General features: G+C 34.2%; 1 protein-coding gene across 11 annotated transcripts in view; it reads left to right on the forward strand.

Moving 5' to 3' along the window:
* CREM (cAMP responsive element modulator) overlaps positions 1-27,588 on the forward strand; it is a 65,516-nt gene that overhangs the window by 14,442 nt on the left and 23,486 nt on the right. For all 11 annotated transcript variants that reach the window (XM_011376330.2, XM_011376333.2, XM_011376335.2 and 8 more), the window contains 4 exons: positions 5,272-5,395; positions 19,764-19,910; positions 21,832-21,929; positions 22,073-22,215. In XM_011376330.2, the coding sequence (XP_011374632.1) occupies positions 5,272-5,395; positions 19,764-19,910; positions 21,832-21,929; positions 22,073-22,215 (512 nt within the window). The remainder of the gene's footprint in view (positions 1-5,271; positions 5,396-19,763; positions 19,911-21,831; positions 21,930-22,072; positions 22,216-27,588) is intronic.

The raw sequence follows: 27,588 nt of genomic DNA on the forward strand, positions 1-27,588 counted from the left end.
CTATAGTCAGTAGGGAGCTGTCTGCAGAGTTTTGAGCAGAGAAATGTTTTAAGCAGAAATATATGTTTTAGGGAGGTAACTCTGGGCATAGATTAGATTAAGGAGATACAGTGGTGGCAGAAAAGGGGACTGAATTGTTCTTAAGAAGGTAGAATCATCACACCTGGTGATGATGCTGTAGGGAATGAAAGAGTGAAGGTTTCAGGGATGACACCCAGGTTTCCACCTGAGCAACTGGATGGATGGTGGGGCCCCATTTCCTGAGATGAGAAACTCAGAGAAGGAATGTGTTTGTGGAGGAAGAAAAAGAGTTTAGTTTTGGACCCATATAGTTGGAGGTACCTGAAGGATATTCATCTGGATATGTTAAGTTAGCATTTTGAACACATGATTTTAGAGTCCAAGAGAGACCTCTGGAATAGAGATTTAGATTTGAGAGTCATAAGCTTAAAGCTTGAATCTAGAGAATCTAGATGATATTATTACACAGCGGGGAGATTTGAGAATGAAGGCGAGAAGGCTAAACAGAGCCCTGAAGACGTATACAATGTTGAAGGTTAACATTGAGTAAGAGAAGGAACTGGCAAAAGAGGAATTGTCAGTGAATCAGATGACAGTGGAAAATGCAGGATCATAACATCAAGATATAATTTTCAGGTGTACATTATCATTTGACATCTGTATGTTTCCTTCAGCTACCATATATTTGATCCCCTTTACCCACTTTACTCTCCCCCTGCCCCCCTAAATTTGACCCCCTTTACCCCATCTCCCTCCCCCACCCCACTAGTAACTACTAGTCTATAGTCCATGTCTATGAGTCTATTTGTCCTGTTCATTTGTTGCTTTTACGTTTATATCCCACATATAAGTGATATCATGTGACTTTCAACTTTTTCTGTCTGGCTTATTTCACTTTGATTGATTATCTCAAGATACACCCAAGTTGTCAGTATTTCATCTCTTCTTATGGCTGAGTAATATTCCATTGTATATAAAGAAGCTGTACTACAGCTTCTTTAGCCAATCATCTATTGATTGCTTCCATGTCCTGGCCACTGTGAATAATGCTGCTGTGAACATCTGTGTGCAAATATCTTTTCAGATATGAGTTTTCAAGTCTTTGGGATAAATATCCAGTAGAGGGATTGCTGGATCATATGGTAGATCAAGTCTTAGTTTTTTGAGGAACCTCCATACTGTTTTCCATAGTGACTGTACCAATTTGCAGTCCCACCAGCAGTGTATGAGGGTTTCTTTTTCTCTGCATCCTCTCCAACATTTGTTATTACTTGTAGAAGAAGGCTCTTGAGTCAGGTGTCAAAATCTTCAGTTTACATCCTGGATATGAGTAGAAGATGATGATTATCATATGGATGTGTATAGGGTGGTACACCAAATTACCGTGAGCCTCAAGGGAACAAAGGTTTTTACGAAGGAGCAGAGGAGGAACAGCTGGGAAATAGTAGTGGGGAATCAAAGAGGATGCCAAGTCAACATTTGATCTTGATGAAGTTGGGAAGACAAGCAACTCTCTCTTGTGAGGAGTTATGGAGTTATGGGGGCTTTAGGAGTTCCAGACAACATATTGCTAAGGCTTGCAGGGAGAATAGGAGTGAGCAATTGTATTCTGGGGGGAAAGGAAGTACTAGCTATGAGAGTGAAGATGAAATATGAAAAGAGTTTATAGCTTTGACAGTGACTGGAGAAATAGGGATGTAAGGTATTAATGGACGTAATTCTGCCGTGTATGCAGGGGCATCAGAATTTAGTCATGGCTTCCAGAGAGGCCCATGGTCTGTGATATGTGGTCTTCAGAGCAGCAGTTGTGAGGAGCAGTAACTCAGCTGCTGGTCCAGTGTTGGGATAGGAAGTTATAGTAAATAACCAAGTGTAGCAAGGAGAATGAATGGGCGTGGCCACTGACCTTCCATTTCTGCCTTTCTTTAGTACGAGGCTCAGGGTCTGATTTGGCTGATATTTAACTGTGGGTTTTTTGTAGCTGATCTGTTACTCATGTATAGACACATGATTCTAGCTTTGGAGCTTAAATGGACAGTAATGCTCTTGACTGAAAGAAGGAATATAAAGGAAGGAACAGGTGTCTGTGAAAACTCTAGGCTGAGATGCTCAGTAGAAGGGAGATGTGCATAAACACAGATTTGAGAGTTACCTGCATATAGAATTGAAGAAGCCATAATACATAGGTTGCAAAGAGGAGAAGGACGAAAGATTGAACTCCGGGAAATACCCAGGAGAAAAAGGGAACTATTAAGGTGATAGCATCAGATAATGTATATAAAATCACTTTCATGTGTAAACATTTAAAAATATTTAATAACTTATGAAGTCTTTTATTATCTCTCTAAAAGATTAGTCCTGAGTAGTTTGTTTCCCTTTTTAATTAAGCATTTAGAGCCTTTTTAATGGGAGTCTTCCTGATTTCTATTATGTGTACCCCTCTTTCCTTGAAGTATACTGAGTATAGTTAACATTTTCTTGATGACTCAGGATAGTTATTGTAAGTATCACTTATTGAGTTTTAATTAATAAATACTTCAATTTGTTTAGTATAAAGAACTAGGCAACTTTATCCTGTATGGACTCAAATTGCCACACACTTGGAATTCTTGAAATGTTTATTATATTCTATATAGTTTTACCCATTGTCAGCTGTATCTTCTTATATCCAGTGTATTTAAAAACTAGATAAATGAGGATTGTATTTTAAATAAAAATGAATGGATTTAAAGTATGGACCAGGAGAGGTTCTCTTCATTCAGGAGTTTTAACATATGGACTTTGGGCCATTTGTTTTGCCTATTAAGCTTATTGTTTGGTTCTTTGGTTCTTGACTGAATTCTATGTAGATATCAAATAGTTGAAACTTTGTAAATATTGGTTGGTTTCATACATACTGAAGGGCCTAGAACAGATGAGGCATTTGAGGTAGATTTCTTTTTTTTTCTTTCCAGAGTATTGAAAGCTGTTCTTCATCTGGTTCCATCCAGCCTTATCACCTACTTCTAACCGTCCTACTCTTTCTCCCCACTAAATCTAAATAGGCTCCCCTGTCACCCAGATTCTCTGTTATAATCAGCTATAATGTTTTCTAAATGTACTCTGTACTTTCTTCCTTTCAGTCTTCCTTTCCTTTTCTACCTGAAGGAAATTCTTCTTTTCCTTCAAGATAAAACTCACGTGGCCCATCCTCAGGCAAACTAAATCATGTTTCCCAAAGCATTTCATATATAACATCCTTCACACAATTTAAGTAGTTACTTTACTTATATTCATTATGGTCTACTTGATGGAATTTACCAATAACCTAAGTTTTTTTTTTCAAATTTTAATGTACATTGGAATCTCTTTGATATGAAAAAGTTAGATCCCCAGAAAGTTCAATACAGTTGATTTGGGGTTGAGCCTGGGAATCTTTGTTTTTATTATTATTTTCTTTTTTACAAGTACATTGGTTAATTCTGATATAGTTTGTCCAAGGACCGTACTTTGAGAAACTAAGGACCAACTAATGAGAGAATTCCTTCAGGGCAAGGGTTGTAACTAACCCACTTTTGTATTTTCAGGGCCTGTCACGTAGATTGTGCTATGAATGAATATTTCTAAAATGAGTAGAGTTTAGTGAGAAAGGCTTTTCAGTATTTAATATTGGAGTAGACACTCAAATTCTTGGCTGAGCCTTAAGAGAGTTTTTAATAAAGTTGTAAGAAATAGCATAAGACAGCATTTCTCAAGTTGTTTCCAGAACTTGAAACAACTTGAGAAATGCTTTGTGTAAAGAGGGCTTTTGGTGGTCAGGTAGTTTTGGAAAATGCTACCTATTGGATCTGCACCCTCAACCCTTCTCAAGGCAGAATGGCGTGTTCAAGCTTCTGAGAAGTTCTACAAAATCTTTTAATCCTGGATATTTAAAATTTTTTTGAGTAAGCATTCCCCCTACTCTTTTTCCTAGATCATACCTTTTCACATCCTGTGGAACTAATGTTCTGAGGTATTATCTTTGGGAACTGCTTATGGGAATTGGGCAGTTTATGCAGGTTGGTAACCTATACTTACCTACAGCTGGAGAGGCCCTGCTGGGAAATAAAAATAGAGGTAAAGGAATTTGGGGATGTTGAGAGAAAGAAATTTTTTTATAATAGACTATAGATTTTTATTGTTTATAATTACTCTAAATTGTCATGATCATAAGTATTAAAATGACTTTGAATAGTGAGAAGTAACTCTAGGTGTAGTATAGACTGGCCCATAGGTTTGAGATTGGAAGGCTTGGAAGGTAGTTAGTGGCTGCTGAAATGCGAAAGAAGGTATTAAGTGAAAGACTGTAGCTGAAGATCTGTAGGGTCTGACATCTCTTTAAATCTGAGAAAAAAGATCTGGACATTTAAATTTAAAATTCTGAGTGGCTTGCATGCTTTTTGGAAGTATATTTAGACTTCTAAGTTAGGGAAAAAAACGCATCATATTATTGACAATTGAAAAGATATACTATTGGCAATTGAAAAGATATACAACAGCAGGGAGTAGTTCCTATGAGTTTTTAAAATTTGGTTTTATTTTGCTGGTATTTTTATTTTCTCCTAGTAGGGTAAAATTTATTATTAAAAGGTTTACCTTCTATCTGGAAAAACTTCATATAGAAATAATTAACTTAAGTTGAAATCATAGGCAAAAAATCACGTCAGAAGTTTTTCCTGGAAAATTTAGATTCTCCTCTTTAACTGAGGAGCTTCAGAACAAATGGCCAACTCAGTGATTCAATTTGAGAGGCTTATCAGAAACTACTTAGTGCTTAAAAAGGTAGGCATACCTTTATTTTATAATGCATTTTATTTAGACAGTGGGAACATTCTTTCATATTACATCATGTTATAAAGCATCTGCTTTATATTAGGCCTTGAGAATCATAGAATATTTATACTTCACGTAAAATAGAAAACCTCATTTTTATCACTTATTTATACTACAGGGCTTAAAATAATTATCAAGGAGATTTTATTAATAAGATTAAAAAAATTTTAATAAACTAATTTCATCAAACATTTTGCAGTGCTCCTTTGGTAATAATGTTCATATCCAGTGAGCAGAGAAGGTGCCTTACGTTTGAAGAGTTAGGAATCTGCCACTGAACATATTTCTTGAAAAAAATAAGTACATTTGGATGAGAGAAATGAATATCAGAAAGATAGGTAAAAACAGAAATGTTTCAGATAGGACCTTAATATTTCTTCCTTTTTATTGTCTTTTCAGACAAATGACCATGGAAACAATTGAATCTCAGCAGGATGGAAGTATAACAGATTCTGTGGCAGAGAGCGAATCCGCTCATATGCAGACCCAGACTGGTCAAAATTCAATTCCTACTTTAGCTCAGGTAAATTCAATGTAGGCAATAGGCAGGCATGATGAAAGTTAAACTACATGGAAATGAGAATTATGTGTAAATTCTATTTTCTTGCAATTGATCTTATGTTTCCCTTGTTCCTTGGTTATCAGACATTCTTAGTGATTTGATTTCAAAGAGAATCTCCATATTTGAATTACTTTTGCATTGTAACACTTTGCAGTGCTCCCTCCACCACTATGCAAGAGAAAGCTAAAAATCTCTCCACAATATGTAATCCTGAAATTATTATTTAGAAGGTTGGTAATTCCAAATTATTATAGTTTTATACTCATAGCTGTAAATACGACAGAAGTCTTACCGGTTACTCAGAACTGGATCTCTGAAGGCGTCTCCTCCTGCATGCTCGTAGCATGCACCCTGGGGCCTGGCATGCCTGGCGCACTTGGGGGACCTGGCACACCCTATGATCGGTGGCTCCACCTGGGGCACGAACCCAGGACCTTCTGCGTGTAAAGCAGACGTGCTGACCACTACACTATAAAGCCACCTAGGTCTTAAACTTTGCATTGGTTTCATTTAAAGAGCACCAGTATGAGTTAGTGTCAGCTCCTAAAATTTATTTCTGAGATATCTGTAAAAATATGTAGTAAAAACATGTTTATTTAGTTCATCAAGTATTTATTGAGTCCCCACTGTATCTAGACACTGTTCTAGATGCATGAGGATATGTGGTTCCTGGCCTTAAACATCTCATGGTTTAGTGGGTAGACAGGTATTTGAATGATAATTCTAACCGAGTACGAAGTGCTATAAAATGTACAAAACAACTAAGTTGTACAGAGGAGGGAGCAACCAGTTGACTAGGAGTACTTTGCTGAAGATTTTACTTTTGAGCTGGACATAAAGGGTGCATGAAAGTTTGCCAAGTAGGTAGGGATAGGCAAGAAAATTCTAGGCCAGGGAAGAGTGTGTGCAGTCAGAGAACTACAGGTGTCAAGGCTACAGCAGCCTAGTGGTAGGGCTGGGAAGTGGAATTGGTCAAGGTCAGCAGAGAGTTGTATACTTTTGAGAGTATAAAGTATCCTGTATTCTAAATACTCTTGAAGTAATTTTCCTGTGTTTAAAACACTAGGAGCTGTGTGGAGGTCGGATTGGAAATCAGTGAGCTGGTAGTGGGGACACCATTTGGTGGAACCATGGTAGTGTGGGGAAAGAGCAGCAGGGAGATTTCCACAGTACCCTAAAAGGAGGGTTAAAAGGGCCTGAGGGCTGACTAGAAGGCCCGGGGGCATGCCAGTTGCTTCCTGGGTTGTCTCAGGCCAGACTAGTTCCCATGAGGTCTCCTCTCTCCCAAGACTGAGTGAGCCCCATGCACCCAGTCTGCTTTTCTTCCCTCATTCAAGCTCTTGACACCCACTCGCTCCCCAGGGATTTTCTCTTCTCAAGTATTCTGTGGAGCTGCATCTCCCTGGCAACAACCTCCTTTGTTACTCTGAAAGACAGGCGTGCAGACCTTTGCTGTTTAAGAGGGTGAAAAAAAGGCAGCCTTTTTCGTATATGCATGAAGATGTCTAACCAATGTACTGTATACTTGAAACTAATTTAAATAAATAAAGTAAAAAATATGCATGTTCATTGTAGAAAATTAAATATATATTATTATAAAGAAGAAAATAAAAACTATCCATCTTCTTAACATGGAGAAATATAATCATTGTTAGCATTTTGGTGTATATCCTTCAGTCTTTTTGTCTGTGTGAATGAAATGGAATGCACATATATTTTCTTCCTGAATTCGGAATCTTCTAGAGTTGTCATAACTGTGATTCCTGGTCTGTAATTCTGCCCTTCTTTGTTGAAGTGGTAGTCTAAAACAAATCTTCCTTCTGCCTCCACTTCCCTCCCGTTATTGACTCACTGACCTCCATACACGCCTTTCCCCCCAGCCTTCTGGGCTTGCACAGTCAAAACAATAGCTCTTCGTTGTCTAAAGATGATAATTTGCAATTCTGAAGATTTTCAGCCTGGGTGAGCCTTAGAAGTTGTTAAAGAGGTCAAGTAATATGAAGTTTGAAAAATAACCTTGGATTTATGAGGTTTCGGAATTGAATAGAAGTTGAGAAATTAGGTTTTAGTAGATTAGAGAATAAACAAGAGGGAGAAGAAGTGGAAATTGAAAGTATAGATTTCTTTAAGAAATTTTTCTGTGAAGTAATTGAGAAAGATGGGTCTATGAGACAAAGAAGCGACAACTTGGGGTGTGGGAAATTTGGGAGAGTTTTGAATAAAATAGAAAGGGAGAATGGAGGACTTGTGCGACAACTGAATCATAGAACTAGAAAAAGCCTGTGGTTCACATTTATAATGCTTACTTCTTCCAAAATCTCAAATATATCTAATGTTGATTTTTATTAAATATGGATAGCAAGTTCATGGACTTGCTATATTCTTTTATATTTTTTAAATATTCCCTAAAAATCAACTATAGTTTTTATCTTTCACATACTAGAAATCTTAAGAGATTAAGAAGTAATCTGTATGCAGAGTCATTGATTATTTTGATTCACTAAGAGTTTGTCCTCTATGCCACGTATGGATCATGATTTTTTGAAAAATTAGGACACAATTCTCAGCAGTCAGAATTTTCTAAATGTAATTACTACTTTAGATTGTAAAGGTAATTACTACTTTAGATTGTAAAGTAGTAATTACATTTAGATTATAAAGTAGTAATTACATTTAGAAAATTCTGACTGCTGAGTAGCCAAGTTTACTCTCAAAATCATCCCATTTACAAGCTGTATATTTATTTATGAGTATTCATTATTGTTATGCAATATTATATCATAAAAGGATTGAGTATCAAGCTGAAATCTTTATTAAATGCATCATGTAGTAAAAGTGATTGACCTCCGAATAATTTATGCTGTCATTGTATTTACTTATCACTAGTTTTATTTTCTTCAAACTAGAAGACTGTAAATTCACAATGTTTTAGACTTAATTCAGTTTTGTATAAAGAGGAATTTATAATACTTTCCTTTTTACATGGTCAAATTATTAAATAGTGGGGGGAAAAAAGATGTGACCAAAAGATTCAGTCATTTTGATCCATTGCATCCAGTCATTTGACAGCAGTAGTTTTGAGTTTCCTGGTCTTTCCAAAGCATCTGATAGCCAAGTTTACTCTCAAAATCATCCCATTTACAAAGATCTGAAAACTCGAGCTTGCTCTTGGCCCTCTGGCCTCTGTTCTGCTGACTGACTGATGGAGGCAGGAGTGTACCAAGGGAAGCTCGAGTTTTCAGTTTCCAGTTTTTCTATTTTATAACTTCCTAGATATAAATGGAGCCTTTCCCTTCTATCTGTATTCAAAAGTAAATAGAAGTCACCTTGTTGACAGTGTCAAAGAGCTGAAAGCAGGAGTTGCCATAAACAAACCATGGGTGGCAAGTAGTTGAGGTTAAATAATGTGATTTGGCTTTTGTTCCTGAGGTGTTTTTTTGTTTTGTTTTGTTTTTAATGTTGATTTAATTTTAATTGAAGCTGTATAAAAAGGAGTTGTTTGGTTAAGTGTATCTTGTTCGTTAAGTGTCTGCGTTGATGTATAAGACCAGATTCCATCCCTCTTCTCCAACGGAAAAACTCTTAGTAGTAAGTTAGAGAGTCTATTTTAAATAACCAAACCAGGAGGAAACCCTTTGCAAAAGCCAAAATGGTGAAAAGCAAAATTACTATATATACAAGTAGTTTTAAAAATAGTCACCCTCACATCCTCTGTAAATAATATAATCTTTAAATGGGTAATGGGAAGTTAAAAATTGTGATGAAAGATTTTAAACATGTACAGAGTGGAATAATGCTCCCTCGTATATATAAACAATAATTTTTAAGATTTTGTAGCATTTGCCTCATCTATCTTTTTTTCTTTTTGTTGAAGTATTTTAAGCAGCTTTGCAGATCTCAGACGTCATGTCATTTCACTCCTACTTCTTGGTATGCAACTCTTAAAATATGGACATTTTCTTATATAACCAAATGTCATGATCATACCTAATAAAATCAAGCATAATTCTTTGGCTTAATACACACTCCGTATTCACATTTCCCCATTTATCTCACAAATGTGTAATCTATTCTCAAAGCAACTGTGATGACACCCTGAACTTTTCTCGTTCCAAGTCTCTTGGGAATTGATAATGCTGCCATGAGGCTCTGGGTAGGCGAGGTGATCCAGATGGAGCCATGGAAAAGGATGTACTTTAAAATTAGCTTTCAGAAGCTTCATTCCTTATAGCTACTGATGGAGCCTGTGGGCCTGAGTGTCACCTCACCTTAACTCTGAAAGCTTAATAACTTGTAAATGACCAGTTTTCAAGTATTCAGCAAAGATAAAAAGGAAAGATGAAAGGAGCAGACAAGAGTCATAGAACTGGAAGGAGACTGGAGATCATCAGGGTCAGCATCGTGCTTCGAGAGAATTAGTTCTAATATGAAATTTAACCTTTCTGAAGACCTCTTTATTTTTGGAAATAAGGGACTCTGGGGAGCAGAGAAAACCGCTAGGGAATGTGGTTCAGGTGTTATATTCTGCTAGTCTCATTTTTTATCCTCTCTGTTCTAAATGCAGACAGCATGTAAAAAAATACCTCAGAATAAAGCAGACCTAAAACACAGTGGAGGATTGAAGTGGGGACAGTTTAACAAGGGACATATTTTAATGTATGAGTTGTGTGTTTTCTTTTTCAATCTGGTGGAAAATTGAACTAGTATGTTTCATCGTTGTGGCCAGACATGTCAAAAATCCATATTCTTGGTCCTAAATAGGACCAGAAAAGATGTGGGTGGATAGCTATCAGAAAATCAAATGAACCCAAGCACATTCGCTGTTGATAATGGGTCAGTAGCATCATATTTGTATATTAAAGATAGTCTGCATTGTGTTAGGTTGATTTAGTGTATTTAGTGTCACCTAAGTAGATTTAGTTTAAGCTCAGTGTTTAACTGCATCTTGTTGTTAGACTTCAATATACTAATTCCCTTACTCGATGGACTCTTACTGAAGGAGAAAAATGGTCCTCTTAAGATTTTGAAGTAAAAATTCACATTTTACTATTGACTTTCTATTGCTCTTTGTATGTATTCCTCTCCCTGGCACTTTTTCATTGCTCTTATTTAATTTTTTTTTTAAATGTGATGTTTGTATTCACTTAGAATTATCTCTAAAAATGAACAAAAGTTGGAAGAAAAAGTAAAAGTTAATTTTTTTCAATAAATGTTAAATCCACATTATATGTTGTTCCTCAATCAACTAATTCAAGAAAATATACTACTTTCAAATGTAACTCATTTTTGAAGGTAATTCAAGGTTTGAGGGACATAAGTAAAAGTAATTATGAACTGTTAATGTAAGTGACCATTTGTTCCATTTGAATAAGAATTTATTATTTACTTGTACTCATAGTTTGACAATTTTATGTATAATAGTATCTTTCTTTAAAGGTTAGTTTTGGTTTTAGAATGCACTCTATATTTTCATTCCAGTGTATTCAAGGTAGTAATACTTTGAATAAAATGATGTTTCAAAAGTAATTTCAGCAGGTACGAATCAAAGTCATATTTCAGGAAAAGATTTTGTTTTTATATTTCTTATAATCACACACCAAAAAATTCACCCAAATTTGTTTTAGTGTTTGAGAGGTAAAGATTTTGTCATTTATAATGATTTCCTATGAGATTTGGGTACTATTTGTTTAGTGTAACATTCTCAGTTTTAGTAACAGTTTGTCACTAACAGTAATGGAGAAATAACTGAGTATAAATGCAGTTATTTTTTACCCTTTTCTCTGATATTTTCTAGTAAATGTAGTTTGAGGGGATATTGCAAGCAGAAATGTTGCTGCAGGGGTATAGAGTTTCAGATTTTCAAGATAAAAATGTTCTGGAGATCTGTTTCACAACAGTGTGAATATACTTACTACTGAATTGTACACTTAAAGCTGGTTAAAATGGTAAATTTTATGTTATATATATTTTTACCACCAAAAAAAGAACAAAAAAATAGACTAGACATTGAAATTTGAAAAAGGGAAATATTAATTTTTATAATTTATTTGAATAAGATTCAGAAATTATTTGCTTTGCCTTATTTTAATTTTTGTTACTACAACCTTTGTAAATCCCATATCGTTAAAGGAATTACATTTGGAAAACAGGCTTTGGGAAATTTTCACTTCATTGATTGTGATGACATCTTAAGTGCTCTCATAAATGTGAGTTTTCTGAGCCCTATCAGAGATGAAACTCTAGTTCTCCAAGACGGCATGGAAGAGAAAAGCCTGTATGGTATTGAATGTATTATGAGACAAAATCAGATGAAGATGTTGCGAGCAGAAATAGTTCAGGAACATACTTATTTACTTTTAAATATGCAGCAGTAGACCTTATTTTGGCAGATTTGATGAAATAAATGTTTTAATTTAATCTATGATTAAATTAAATGAAATTAAACAATAATAACAAAAGTGGGCATTTATTGAATACTCAGTATTTTCCAAGTACTTTTCTAAAACATTACACACATTGACTCAGTCCTCACAGCAACTTTATATAAAGTAACTATTTTCATTCTCATTGACAGTTGAGGAAAATGAGGTACAGAGAAGCTGAATAATTTAAGTTAGGTCTTACAGCAAATAAAAGACGAGCCAAGGTTAGTACCCAGGCAATCAGGCTTTAGATTTCACTAAGCACTCTTTACTTGTAATAAATAGGTGCTCAGTGTTGAACCAGACCATTTCAAAGGATATTACCTTGGGAAATCCATAGTGCAGGTAGTAATAATATATGCTACATATATATATATATATATATATATATAGTTACTGTATAGAACTGTACATGTGCATGTTACCATATATACCTAGTACTATGCATAACTATTGCATATATACATACACTCTATACTGTTACACCATTATTCAGTAGCAGATAAGATAGTTTCATATTTAGATCCCAACTCATCTTTTGACTTCGGGTGTGTGTAGAGAATACAAAATTTAAATTTTATTCATGTTGCTATATTAGTAAATGTTTCCATATATTCCTGGCACCAATAGCTATTCTGTGTGTTGAACTGTAATTCTAGGGCCAAGAGTATGAGATCACATAGATCTTTAGAATTATGTCTATGGAGATGATGAGGAAATCAGTCCCATTGCCTTTGGTAAAATCAATTTATTGTTTTCCTGGAGAGAAGCCAGTCAATTATCATATCATATCAAATTTGGGGCCATAGTTATTACTATTCTTCGTGTGTGGTGAAAAAAATGAATAAAATCTTCAATCTTAGCAAGTTTAAGTATACAGTTCAGTACTGTTAAGTATATTCCCATTGTTGTGAAACAGATCTCCAGAATTTCTTCATCTTGCAAATCTAAAACTCTATACCCATTAAACAACAATTCCCTTAATGCCCTCCCCTCAGCCTCTGTTAACCACCATTCTACCTTCTGTTTCTATGAGCTTGATTACTTTTAGATACTTCATATAAGTGGAATCATCAGTATTTGTCTTTTCAGGACTAGCTTATTTCGCTTAGTATAATATCCCCAAGGTTCATCCATGTTATAGCATGTGATACAGTTTTCTTTGTTTTTAAGGCTGAATAATGTTCCTTTGTTGGTACATACCACATCTTGTTTTGCCAAGTCATTAATCTTCAGGACTCATACCAAGTACTTGTTAGAAGAAATAAGATAGAATAATTCAAGTGAATTGCAGTTTGCTTCATAGATGTTTTTAAAAGAGTTAATTTCGGTCAGAAATAAAGATTAACGTAAAGTTTGGATAATAAGTGGTTTTAGGCATTCGTTCTGTGGTTTCTGGCTTTTGGCATGAACATTTCTTATTCATTATTAGAAATGATCTGTATTATTGTTAAGAGTAGTTTTAATATCCACTGTTTGCCCTTGTAAGATACTTGCTGGGTAAATGCCATTTTTGGTTCAGGATCTCATTGCAACTTACTTTACTTTGTTTGTTTATTACTTTGAAATACATTTGGGTAGTGAATTATGATCAGTTTTATTTTCAGTCTTACTGAAACCAAATATAAGATTGATTTTTAAAAATTCTTGAGCTAAAAGAATTTTGACTTGTATAAAGATCATGTTTGTTTTCATAGTATTTTTAAATGTATTATGATAAATGGTGGTTAGAATATAAAATGATGCTCCATCTACTAAAAGTAGGAAATTCAAAATACTGTAAGATTAGCTAGGGGGAAAAGTTAGCTGGTGCATTGTTTTCGAAAGCATAAAGAACCCCTAATTTTTATTTGACCTCGAATGACTAGTACTACTTATTGGAAGTATTATCAAAATAGACTCTAATTAAAAATGACTTGATTCTGATATTTGCTTTGCTTTCAAAAGAGGAATTTAAAAAAAGATATAATATTCAGCTATTTATATTTAAAATGCCAGAAAAAGTGATCAACTTGCTCCTTTTTGTTTTATTATAGATTATAGATTTCAGATTATATTTATGCTCTACCACACACACAGAGGACTTGAGACAGCAACATCCCCACGTAATCCTCTTTAGAATTTGAACATAGATATAAAAATACCAGTTATATGTGGCTAACTCTGTTATAAATAAATATTTTTAATTAATATTCTCAAGGTAAAATTAAGTAAAATTTAACTCTATTGATTTTGCAGTTTGCTAGCCACAGTGTTTAAAAAGAAAACTCAGTGGGAAAGAGAGTCACTAAAGATGCTAAAATAAGAGTGCTGCGATTTTCACTTTGTCTTCTTAGCACAATTAGATAGGACTTTAAAAAATAAAGCAAAATATTTTGCATCTTATTCAAATATTCACACTTATATTATTTTTATGTTTGCAATCTTAAAATGTTTGAAATAGTCTTTAAACACTTTTTTTCTGTAGAAGAAACAGACTCTTTTGAGAATCCTGTCTTAATACACAGAAATCAGGATAGTTTTCCAACATCTTGCTCAGAATGTTAGTGGATTTTTATTGTAGTCCTTGAAATTAAAATAGGTAATAGTATATAGATTTGATTTCTCAGGCAGCAGAGTTGATAGCAAAATCTGTTATATTGTAAATTCCCATTTTTTCATCCTTTATTAACTATTTTGAATGTGGGCCCAGAAGCTTTGTGACATTTGCATCTGTACTGTGACATCATAAACCCCCATCATAAGGGAACCTGGCTACAGATTAGAGCTACTCTACTAAGTGCTAATCAAATGCTGTGTTACAAATTGTGAGGTTTTCTCAGTTACAAGTATCTTTATTAGGATTTTTTAAAATTGCAAAGCCAAGTAAGGCTGTCAATTGCATCATCTTAACTTATTCCTTCAGATTACTGTCTATAGTGGGGTTTTCGGTGGATGTGGTGGCATCAGCATAATCTATGTTTCAGGCATCCTGTAGAAGAGGATTATTCTTCAGGGGAGCTGGAAAAAAAGGTAAATTATGTCTACTATGAGTTCATTCTACACATTTTTAGAGCCTCATATAAAGAGGCACGAAACTATGAAATATAAAATACATCCATTTTATGTTTTTGTTTTTTGAGCAGGTGCCTACTTGATTTGTTGGAATGTGATGAATATATTCATAGATTTTCCTATGGCTTTCTCCTTGTCTTCATTCGCACAAATGTTCTCTCCTCTGAGAAGCTTTCCATATCATAGGTATATCCTAAATAGCCTCCTTCCACGCTCCTTCGTCACTCTCTGATCATTTACCCTGCTTTATTTTTCTTTTAAGAATTTAGCCCCACCCAAAATTATGTATTTGTGGGTGGAGAGCAGAGACTTTTCTTGTTCACTGCTATATACCTACCCCTGTCTATACTGGTCCACATGGTAGGCTCACAATAAATATTTGTTGAATGAATAAAAGAATGAGTTAGTTCATAAGTAAGACTTGTTTCTGTGAGATTTTTGATTGATTAAAAAGTCTTAGAATGAATATTTGATATTTATAAAAAAGATTGTTCCCAATTTCTGCCTACAGTATGCACATTTTAGTTCAAGTGAACTAAAGTTTATGTCTCTATAATAGTATCTTTTAGGAAAAGCTTAATTTCCTCCTCTCTCCAGAGCTTCTTTAGAATTCTTTTTGCGTATTATGAATAAGGTAATCTATAATACTCTTATAGATTACTCTTGTCAGTATTTTTCAGATCTTTATTTCCTGTCTAAGCTCTAACCCAAGCATTAGCCCCATAATTCTTGCCTATTATACATTTCCACCTGGTTGTCTTAGCATTGCTTTCAACCTGGCCTACCTGAAACTAAATCTGCCTCCTTACCCCAAACAGATGTTCCTTTATTTACTAATTTTTGCCTTTGGGGCCACCATGATGAACTTGATTCATTGCATTTGTTCCTTTTATGCCATCTGTGTACCATACTTAAAGGGTACCATACATTTGGTCATGTGATCAGCATAAAAATATAATGTTAAAAGGGAGCCATATGAATTTTTTTTATGAATAATGAAATTAATTAATGAATAGTGAAATTTAGCTTGTTAACTCTACCAATACAGTTATAGGCTTAATGCTAGTCACCAGTTTTAGCAAAACCAGTGAGACTATAGAATGTCTGACAGGTTCTTTAGATGTAAGGTTTTGTTTATTTTTAAGGATACGTCTGAATTCTAACTCCAGGGTATGTCACTTGTGCTGGTTCTCAGCCTTTATTCCAGTAGTTTAATGAAAGAGTTCTCATGAGCTTTTTCACTGCCTAGAATTTGGACATAGAGGAGTTTCATCGTGGTAACAGAATTCATATAACTCATCTCTAGAATTCTAGGAATATAGTTTTGTATTGGTGGGTGTAGCTCCTTTTCCACAGCAGGTATTGACACAGCCATTTTGTTAGAGTGATTGTTTAATAAATTAAAATCCTGAAAATTATACTTGAAAGATAATTAAAGCAACTGAAAGCATGATTTATACTTATCAAAACCCCATGACTTTTTCTTGAGTTGTGATTTCTTCAAAATATCTTCTTTGAAGCTGGGGCATTTCCCCACAGAAAGTGAATATGGGCACTAGCTACCATTTTAATCCACAGATCTAGTCTGTAAGAATACTTGTAGTACTCTTGGATATAATTTATATATTTTGCTCAGTCTCTGACATATGAAAACTCTACCAAGGTTACTGGATATGATTGTTTTGGCCGTGAAGCTGAAATCCAGCCTGCCTCAACACTCTGCCCTTCAGATTGTGAGCCAGAGCCTTGGGGGCTACACTGAGATAGAGCAGCATTTTTCAAAGTATTGTACACACAACCTTAGGGAAGACTCTGAGGCCTCTTAAAAGAGGTTTAGGAGGTCAAAACTATTTTCACAGAAATGCTAAGATCTGTTTTCCTTTTTCTTTTATTGCCATTTGCACTGATGATACAAAAACAATGGAGGCGGAGTAAAACTGTTGGTCCCTTATCAGGAATCAAGTCAGTGACACCAAAATGTATAGTTGTCATTGTTTTCTTCATTGCCATTCACTTGCAGTGAAAAAGTCAGTTTCATTAAGAATATCCTTAATGAAGCAGTAAATACTACCAATTATATTAAATCTTGACCCTTCAGTACATGTTGTTTTAATATTGTTTTGAAATTGGGACATTCACTGAAGGCATTTCTGCTGTGCACTTAAGACCGATGGTGTTCTTGGGGGGGAAAAAAAACGTGAGTTATTTTTTGAGCAGCAGGATGATCTAGCTGGGTTTTTTCCACAGGACATTTTTGTCAAAAGAATGGTTAGTGTTCACTGTTATTGATAAAATTCCAGCTTTTAGGCTGAAGTTTTGAATTTTGGAAAACCTGCATCTGCCATTCTGAGCGTGATAGCTTCCTAGTATTTATAGTTTTCTGATGAGATTGATGATATTTTAATGAACATGCTTTTCTGATAGTGTATTATGAAGTGTGTTAGTATTTGAGAGATCCGCTTAACTCAGTGAACCAATGTTTTCCACATAACTGCGTGTTACCAAATCGTGCATGGGCAAAGGTCTATCCAAAGTACCAGATCCAGCAGTGGATTTTAATGTAACAAATGTGGTTTCAGATTACACATTGCAACTAACCCTTGAGAAACAATCACTTGTCAAATTTTGGTATAGTATCAGAGAATATCCACATTTTTTAAATAGCTATAAAAATACTCTTTTTCAATCATACATCTGTGTCAGGTTCAGATTTTCTTTATATACCAACTAAAATAATATATTGCAACAGATTAAGTGCAGAAGTAGGTATAAAAATCTAGCTGTTTTCAGTTAAACTAGATATTAAAAGAACTTGTAAAAACAAAACATTGATATTAGTAAGTTTTTAGAAAAATGTAATCTTCATAAAGTATTGTTAGCATGTAATAGAATTGTTTTTTAAATAAGTTACTAAGTATTTTTTAAATTTCTCCATTTTAATTCCCAGTATGATAAATATCAATACATATACCCAGTGTTGTTCTGGCGCTGGCTTCTGAGAGCTGATGTACACATCTCTTTTCCAATTTTGTATTCAGTGCCATTCTTTGGGAGCTCGAAATCTGCCGTAGTTAGGAGTATTTACATTACAGAAATCGGCAAAAGTTACAAATCAGGGATCTCCCTTCCCAGAAGCTGTTTGTTAAACATTTACAGCACCCTACTGGATATAAATTACATAAACAAAAGCTCTTTGAGATCATCATTAATTTTTCAGAATGTCAAGGCGTCTGTCCTAAGACTAAAAAGTTGTGGCAAAAGGAGTACCTTTAAGTAATTGGTTCACGCAGAGTTAGGTACCTTTTTATAATTCATACAGAATTGCTTTTTTGTTCTGGGAACATCTGTAGAATAAATCTTCCCAATTTTTTTTTAACTTCTAGTTGTTAAATCTACTGGTTCCATTATGGGATAACTTTTTTCTTTGCCTTGAAATCTAAGGTAGACAATAATACTCCAGGGCAGGTAGGATGAAATTTCTCTTAGGATACATGTCTGTGCCCTAGTTTCTCACCTTCCTGTCCCAGTGTTATCCAGGCTCATATCAAGGTCCAACTCAAGCTGTGGCTTCTACACAAAACTTCACTTATTTTTTTAGGCTCATACCGATCTTTCTTTTACGTACTCCAATGACTTTCATGGACTGTACAATGGAAAAATTAGTCCTAAACTGTTTAGTAGGCTATTGTTTCTTAGATGTTAGTTTTAGCAATTCTACTTTTGATTCTTGTGCACCTTGTACAGTGCTCACCATATAGGTTCTCATGCATGGATAAAAGATTTTGTTTTTGGATTGCCAGAGAAGTTTACCTTCTAAGGAAATGATGTTTTAAATAAACCTTATTTGTTATAAATCAAGTTTTTAATAATTCTCTTAAAGTATTAGTATAAATAGATTGGAAATCATTGGTAAGGTCCCACAGATTTCTGCAAAATTTGTATGATTCTACCATTCATCATAGGTTTCTGTGATGGTAGAAGTCTGACAATTTTGAGTAAGTCATAGTGAGTAGAGAAACTTAGTGAAATGAGGTGGTTTTAAGATTACACTGGCCTATAGGACTGAGTGGTTTACTAATTAGAATACTTTGCAGGTGTTGAGTCCAGAGGCTTGGAGGTATTATTGTGTTTTGCCAGTAGAGATCTCTGTCGAAAGCACTCAAGGTAGTTAGGAGATGACCCAGTAGGAGTACCCTTCTCTCTGTACAAGCTACGTGGCGGTTCTGGCCCTCCTGAGCTGGATGCTCAAGCTAGGGGAGAGAAAAAGTGAGAGGGCCACACACACTCCAAAGCATGAGCTTTCTCTGGGCCAGAGACACTAAGGGGATGGGAGGTCCTGGGATTTCTTTGGCCTGTGCTTTTTTTGTGTGATTATGGGAACAAAAGTAACTGATGTTCATCAGTAAATTGCATCTGGAGTAATACTAGAATATCATATGTTGAATGTTTCATTTATTGAAAGATAATTCACCATAGTTAATTTCTGTCTTCAATTTGTCTTAAGAAGTTAGAAAGGGTAGTTTATACTCTGGCCTAAATAAGGCTTCACTGTTAATAGTCTTGAGGTCGTAGTGAGGTAGTTTAACTGCTTTAGAACTTTGTGCTTGGAACATTCTTAGCCACCGAAGCATGGGAACTGAAAGTGAGGAGCATGGGTTCTTTACTATCACATCAGAGAATGACTGTTCCAGGACAGTGATCACCTCCTAATGGTAAGTACCCCAGCTTGCTTGTCATTTCTTAGAAGGAGGAAAAATAGGCAAGTCATCATAGTGAGTGGTATTTCTTTTCAGAAAAGCAAAAGGAACAATAAAATGCCCAGCCTTAATCCTTAATGATGATCATTTTTGCAGGTTTCTGTAGCTGGATCAGGCACCGGAAGAGGCTCCCCAGCTGTAACTCTAGTACAGTTACCTTCGGGCCAAACTGTACATGTCCAGGGAGTAATTCAGACACCACAGCCATCGGTTATTCATTCATCACAAATACAAACTGTTCAGGTTAGCTTCCTTCCCTGATGATTTGTCTTTGACCTACTTGAGCCTTTTCTTTTCTTTCTTTTTTTTTTTTTTTAACTAATTCAATTATCCTCTTTTCCTTGTATAGCTTTTACGCTCAAATCATTTTATTAGACTTTTGGAGGAATTTCCTTTTCCGTGTAAAGTGCATTGTGCTCTGCTAGATACGTAGATTTGACTTAAGAGTTACCATTTTGTTGTTAGCTCTTAATTTGCAGGATGAGTAATTGCCAGATGAGTGAGACTTCAAATTGTTCTGTGCTCAAACTCAGATTTATTTAGCAGAGCTCTCCAATGGTGCTTAAAAATATTTTGAGGATTCTTTGGAGAAGATGTCTGATAAACACAGTAATAGAAAGAATATAGTACTGATGTTTTCATGATTATTCACATTAGTAGTTAGGTAGAAATTTAAGTTTGTTTTCAATTTAATATGTGTAATCCATAGGAAATAATGATACTACGGTCTTCTTTGTCTTACGTTTCACATCATGTACCCCCCTCAGATTAAACCTTAGTTTTGTAGATGTAATTATTATTGTGGTTGTGATCTAGAGATGTGTTTTTATTATTGTCAAGGTTGGTCATAAATCTTTAACATTTCTTGAAGCTAAAACATTTTTTTTTTTGCATCAATAGTTGTAAATTATTAAGTGTGCATTTTTAAAAGTATACTTTTCTTGTTTATTGAATTTATTTCTTTTTTTTTTTCGGTCACTTTGTTATCCTTTAAATTATTTGAATCTAATTGATGACTAAAAGGTCTTTGAAAAAAACATTGATGCACATACTTAGTCTTGTTCTTTTTCTGCATTGTTGAGTACAGTTTATTGCAGAATAAGGATGAAGGTTGTAACATATTTGAAATAATAAATCCACATGCATTAAAAGCTTGGTTATCTTTGCAGCACCAAGTGCCTTTTCCTGTGTTCAAAAGTTTAAGAATAATTCTCACTATTGTCTTTTTTTTCTCCTTGTGATGACTCTTGATTCCAAGATTTCCTGACTCTTTCTAACCCTAATTATAAAACAAGAAAGTCTTTTCACGCTTTCTTTTGTATTATGACTTTTATTAAACATTTCTAAATATTGCCCAAATCAAATTCCCATATAATTGTAATGTTAAGTAAAGTGAATTTTGTAAACTTAGAACTGTCTTAAGCCCTGAATGCTAAATGGCTGAATATAATGAGAGCAATCATGTTGTAGAGAGATTTATTATTTTAGTTTTCTGACTTTGTTTAATAGTCATGTTATTATTACTTGAAAAAAATGAAATCATGCTTAAAACTCTGATCTTTTAAGGAGAAATTCCTTATTGTGACCTTCAAGAACTACTATTATTAAGTCCCAACCTACTTTATTTTATAGCTTCTACCAGGCTTATTTACTCACTTGTTTACCTGTTTAAATATTCTTTCTTCTTTGAATCTATCTAATGTCTAATTTGAAGACCCGGTTCAAGTCAGTTGTGGTATTGTGAAGAGGGCAGTGACATTAAAATGTTTTTTCCTGCCTCTATCACTTGTTCACTCACTTGCTGCTGGAAATTTTTCAAGTACTTCCAGGGTTGAGATCTTAGATCTAATGTATCTTATATTTAGGCCTTTCCTGTGAAGCCTCACTTGACATTCCAACCACTCTTTTATTGGCATTTCTGTAGTAGTGTTTATTATTTGTACCATTCCTTTCCATACACATTTGTTCTACAACTAAAATCTTTGTGTCTGTGCTTCCTTTCCTAAGCCAGGAGTGAACTCCATTAGTGTGGGTTCAGTGTGTTCTATTGCTGGGCGCTTCCCCAGCCTGGCTTAGGGCTGCACACAGAGACCCTTAATTGCCCTTTTTTGAATGAAGACGGTCATATGTTTTATGATGCATTTCAGAAACTCTTGTATTATAGGTAGCAACAATTGCAGAGACAGATGAGTCTGCAGAATCAGAAGGTGTAATTGATTCTCATAAACGTAGAGAAATCCTTTCACGAAGGCCCTCTTATCGGTAAGTTAATTAAATTTCCTACTGTGGTGATACTTTTTTCAAAAAGAGAGTAATTGTACTTCAAACTAATCCTTCCATTATAGCTTCTATTTTAAATCTCATTCATGTATCTTAATTATTTGTTTTGTTAAATTATATTTTAGAAAAATACTGAATGAACTTTCCTCTGATGTGCATGGTGTTCCCAAGATTGAAGAAGAAAAATCAGAGGAAGAAGGAACACCACCTAACATCGCTACCATGGCAGTACCGACTAGCATATATCAGACTAGCACGGGGCAATACAGTATGTATGCTGCAATTCGATATGATACAGTGCTAGCTTTAAGTCTTCTCTCATTACATTGAAGCAACTCGGGTTTTGGCATTAAATTGTTTCATTTTAAAATGCATCATAATACCTAAATTGTGTATCATAGAAAGAATAGTACATGTTAAAGGAGCAGAGATTTGTACTGATAGCTGTCATATACTTTTGAAAAGTAAAAATTTTTTTACTGAATATAGAAGAAAATTTTGGGGTGAAAATAAAGGGAAGAGTTTTTTTCTTAATTTTATGTTTATCTTCATGTTTAGTAAAAATTTTTAAATTACTGTTTTGTTGCCTTTATGATGCATGCAAACATAAGATAAATGTCTGTATTTCATTCTTGTTGGCTTTTACCAACAATTACATTTTATACTTACTAATTTAAAAGAGGTAAATATGTTTTCTAAATTATGTTTTAAATGTAATTCTGTTTTCACTACTCTACTGTGTTCATTTGTGCTGCAGTTTTTTCTAGATGAGAATGGAAAAATCATTTATTTTTAAAAACTACAGTAATTGGACAGATCATTTTATTTGAAATTTTAAGCACCAAAAGCTCTAAATAAACAGATACACTCACATTTAGTCTTGTGCATTTTAATGGGCTGTTAATTCTGTGCTTTTTCCTGCAATTAAAGCACTAGTTTTTTCCCAAATCAAGACCATTTGATACTTAAAAATACTTTAGTAAAAATAAGAGCTAGGAAGAAAAAAATGGGAGGAGACAGGAAAAAAGTTAAAAAAGAAAAACTGCTTAGGTACTGGAATATGTGTGATATTAAATATGTGTTGGTCCAAAAACAGTGTTAAGATTTTAGATGTGTTTTCTGTTTCCCTTTAAAAAGCAGTAATATCTAGAAAAAGTCTCAAATCTTAATTTAAGACTTGGCTGTTACAACAAGCTTATAATATTTTTTAATCTGTGGGAAGACCTTATAGAATCATTTGGGTTGGTTTTTTTTTAGGGTTTTTCTTATAGTAGATTTGCAGCATTAAACATTCTCCTTTTGTAGTTCCAGATCTCCTACATGATACCTGGCAGAACTGGGGTATAATTTGTTCACAGCCTCTACAGGACATAGTGGACATGTCCCAAGTCAATGTTAGGAAAGCAAAACTTCCCACTATCTGTAAGAGTCGGAGGCTTTCACTGTCATTTCTCTTTTGTTACTTCTCTGATTTATATTCCTTTGTGTCTGACCCACTGTGAACTTATGGTGGTAGTTTTAGAACTGAAAATCAGAGTTTGCCAGCCATGTGCCTCTACAGTACAGCACACAGGTCACAGGAGCGCTGAGCTCTGTCATGCCCTCTGTCCCCAGAATGGCAGTGCATGGCTTGCATGGTGCTGCTGGAACCTCCTGACTGGTCAGCTCTAGGCTTGAGTAGTGGGCTGTACACATGTTATTTTCTATTTGTGTCATGACAAGAAAAAGGTTGGAAATTACTGCCGAAATAATGCTCAGACATCTTAAAGTTTGGGGGACTATGTAAAATGCTGTCATCGTGAACATTTCTCTGGCATATACTAATGCTGCTTAGGAATGGATAAAAGCAGTTATCTCTTTACAAGGTGGTATGGACAGGGATGCTGTGGGTTAATTTGTTTAGGTTATTAGCTGAAAATTTGAAATCATGAAAACATTAGGTTGAGACAATATTGAAGGTAGAGATGATATAGGGGAGACACCCTGGTCCTGCCATTTCGCTAACTGGATTCGAACAAGAAGCTCTATTTTCAAATCTCAGGTTTTTAGTCTTTGAAGCGAGAGTAATACTAAATTGCCAGACTCGGGTTAGTGTGAGGACACAAGGAGATAACAGGTAAAAGACGGGGAAGAGACATGCTACTTTGATATGAAATAGAAATGTAAGCTAGCCATGGTGATGTCTCATTCACAGTTGCCAGGGCCAAAGCCTTTATTTCTTATACTCTTAGTACAGCTAGGAGCAGAGGGCTCATTTAACATCATTGTAGGTAGGGAGTGGGGGTGTTTAGTTAGGAGCTCTGGTTGAGAAGTAGAAAATCCAATGTTTAGAAGTTAGACATTTATCTATTTGTCATATTAGAGGTCATGGACTACCTCTTACTTAGATTTCTTAACTTGAACCCATACAGTATTGATCCTGGCAGTAATTTTAATGAAAAGTCATGGTAGTCCAAAGATAAAAATTGGCATTTATTGGTTCATGAAAAGCGACATAGTCTTTGTTAAAAATGTGTTTCTTAGACATTTAGTGACCCTTGTTTCTGTCAATAATTATTTCATTTGAAGAGTAAATACTACTATTTCAATTTTTTAGGAGGCATTTACTTTAATGGGAGGGTAAATGTATACTTACACATATACAAGATCCATTTTCATTAGTCGTATTTCTTACTAGGAATAACAACAGATATTAATGCTTTAATGTTGTTCCTAAATATCTAGAATAGAATCAGTCTGGTATCCTTTGGATTTTAGAATAGAGGAGTTTATTTTAGTAGAATTTCTGGAGATATTTCATGTACCTGTTTTTGAGATCCTTTTATAATCTTTTATTATAAAAATAATTTTTTAAGTTTTATTCTTTATTCAACTTTTATCCATGGATGACTTTCCCCCAAACTTCGCTTCGTGTCTTTTTTCCAAAGATTATTAATTTAGATTATTTATTTTTAATTTGATGTATAAGTTGAAAACAAAAAGACCTTTGTGTGTTGAAGTTGAATAAAATAAAAATAAGTATACTCAGGTTTCCCCATAAACAAGCTGTTACATTTTTAAGAGCTGAAAGTTCGATATTTGACAGAAATTGGTCTTATCATTTCAACCTGTCTTTGAATCACAAACACTAATAAGTGAAAGTTAGAATAGGCTACTCCCTTGGCGGGGTGGGACAGGAAAAAATAATTTTAAATGGGCAAGGATTTATTGCAACACCAAGAAAATGAGCTACACTTGAAAAATCTTTACTGGAAGTACAGATCTTAGTGATAAGTCTGCTGTATGCCAATTAAATCATTCTGGTCAAAGAAAATCTATCGTGTTTCAGAATAATATTTTTTAAAGATGGTGGTTTAGAATTAGCAAAGGTTTTACTTGCTGCATAAGACATGCATTAAATGAGTGAATTCATATAAATGCATAGTAAAAGCAACTAAAGAAATTAAAATGTTTGAAGTTTAATTTATTAAATTTTCTCTAAAGACAGGTTTGTTTTTTTTTTTTAATCTCTCACTTTACTCTACCTGATCTGACCTTGTTACTTACCCATTAAGGACTGTCACCCAAGTCTTCAAATTATTTTTTTAATGTCCCATCTCTTGGCCTGCTCCTACTTTATTTTACTGGGAACCTTGTTAGAATGAGTCTCTATTAACTTATCTCTACTGGAATTTAGACCACTAAAGGTAAGTGGGTCAATACAAAATTCATTAGTTATCAAAAAGATATATATGAACTATGTGGACTGCTAAAGAATTCAGAATTCTCAGGAGGCTCATATGAATAAACACTGGTTCCAATTCTTCATAAAGGAATTTGCACATGGTAGGCTTACACATTCTAAAGTAAATGCAGTTGCATTTATTACTGTTAGTAATGACTTTGCTTACATTCCCCCAAGGTAACTTTCAAAGCAAACATAAAATGTATCTATTTAATATAAATATGGCTTTTTAACCTTGGTGTTGCTATTCTTGTTCTAGCTTGAGGATGTTTAAGTGTTTCTTCTGCTTTTATGGCAGGAGTACTCACAGGTTCTGTTTTGTGCTTAATTTTTTAATTTAAATCTGAGAATTCACTGGAATGAAGTCTGTTCTTTTTAAAATTAATTCAATGAAAATTTAGGAATCTTTTAATTGCAGTTTGGAATAAAGATGGTTTTAAATTATAATTAAACATTTACATGTTTATGTTTTTGAAGTAGCTCATATATACAGTTTTAGGATTAAAAAGATGTTAGCATCAAGTAAAAAAAGGTCAGATGAAATCTTAAATAAATGCTACTCTTATTTGGTCATAAACTTTTTTTGTTTTTGTTTTCTACCCTTATTTATCTTTCTTTTTTCCTTTAGTGAATATATAAGACTTTAAAATATTTCTTAATTACAAATTATTTTACCAAAAAACTTGAGTTCTCATTCTGTAAGAAATATTTTCCTTCAATATTATTAATAGTTTTAGGAGAGAAGTGCTATGAGTAGTGGAAGTAGCAGATTTTTTTTTTAACAGTTTTGTATACTAGGAATTTTTAAAGAATTTATTGCCTAGAATAGTTGATATAATAGCATCCTAGTTACTGTGGTAGATAAGTTGGTGATGGAGAAAGCATACTTGGGTTATACTATTTTAAAACTAAATACCATGACTGTATAAAGATATACATATAAAAACATTTGTATAACCACGAAAACTTACTTAGTAAATTAATGAATTACACTCTTATCTAGATGAATGCTTTCTTTTTTTTAAATTTTACTTTATTAGTTTCAAGTATACAGTACATTGGTTAGACATTTATATACCCCTAATTACTCTTTCCTTCCTCTGGGTCTCCACCTAGCCAATACATTAATGCTAACTGCATTTCCTGTGCTGTGCTCCCATCTCCGTGACCATCTATCAACTACTAATTTTAGACAAATGCTTTCTTAATGTAAAGTCAGCGTGTCCAACATTCAGCCAGTGCATATAGAGTGACCTAGGCAATTACGTGGTTTAGCTCACCTGAGACTTAGGGGCAGGGGCGGGGTAGGAAGGCAGAAGTTAGGTACCTCCCAGAGCAACAAGGACAGCAGAGCCTAACCTCTATCCACCAGTACTACGAGCAGATAACATACTAGCAGGCTTGAATCAATTAATAATGGACATTGGAGTAGAATTTAGTTGATTATATAATCTAGCTATTCAATTTTAGTTCAATTTAGATATGAAAATGTTTTTAAGCATTACTTAAAAGAGAGAGATATAGTCTAAAATAGAGACAGATTTACTTCTGTTTGAGTCCTGACTAACATTCATAGAGTGTGGACTCTACATTGTTAACAACAGTGTGGGCATGTGGCAGCCCAAGAAAGTATTAATAAAGTCTTGGTCTCCAAAGTAAAATTATTGGGAAATGCAATTTTATTTTTATTGATTACTAATGGCCTTGATATGGGCCAAACATTTTATTTAAAAATGATTAGCCAGACGTAATGTCTGGAGTTAGTTTTAAAATACTCCACAGACACAAAAAAGTTTTGGATGAGTGATAGGGGAAATGATGACATGAAATTCTTTTTAGTTTTATGTCTACTAGAAAATTCTCAAGTTTAAAAAAAAGAGCTAAAACAAAAGATGTGACTAAACTCATTTTGTTGAT

This window comes from Pteropus vampyrus, unplaced genomic scaffold (genome assembly GCF_000151845.1).
Source record: "Pteropus vampyrus isolate Shadow unplaced genomic scaffold, Pvam_2.0 Scaffold294, whole genome shotgun sequence".
Taxonomy (NCBI): Eukaryota; Metazoa; Chordata; class Mammalia; order Chiroptera; family Pteropodidae; genus Pteropus; species Pteropus vampyrus.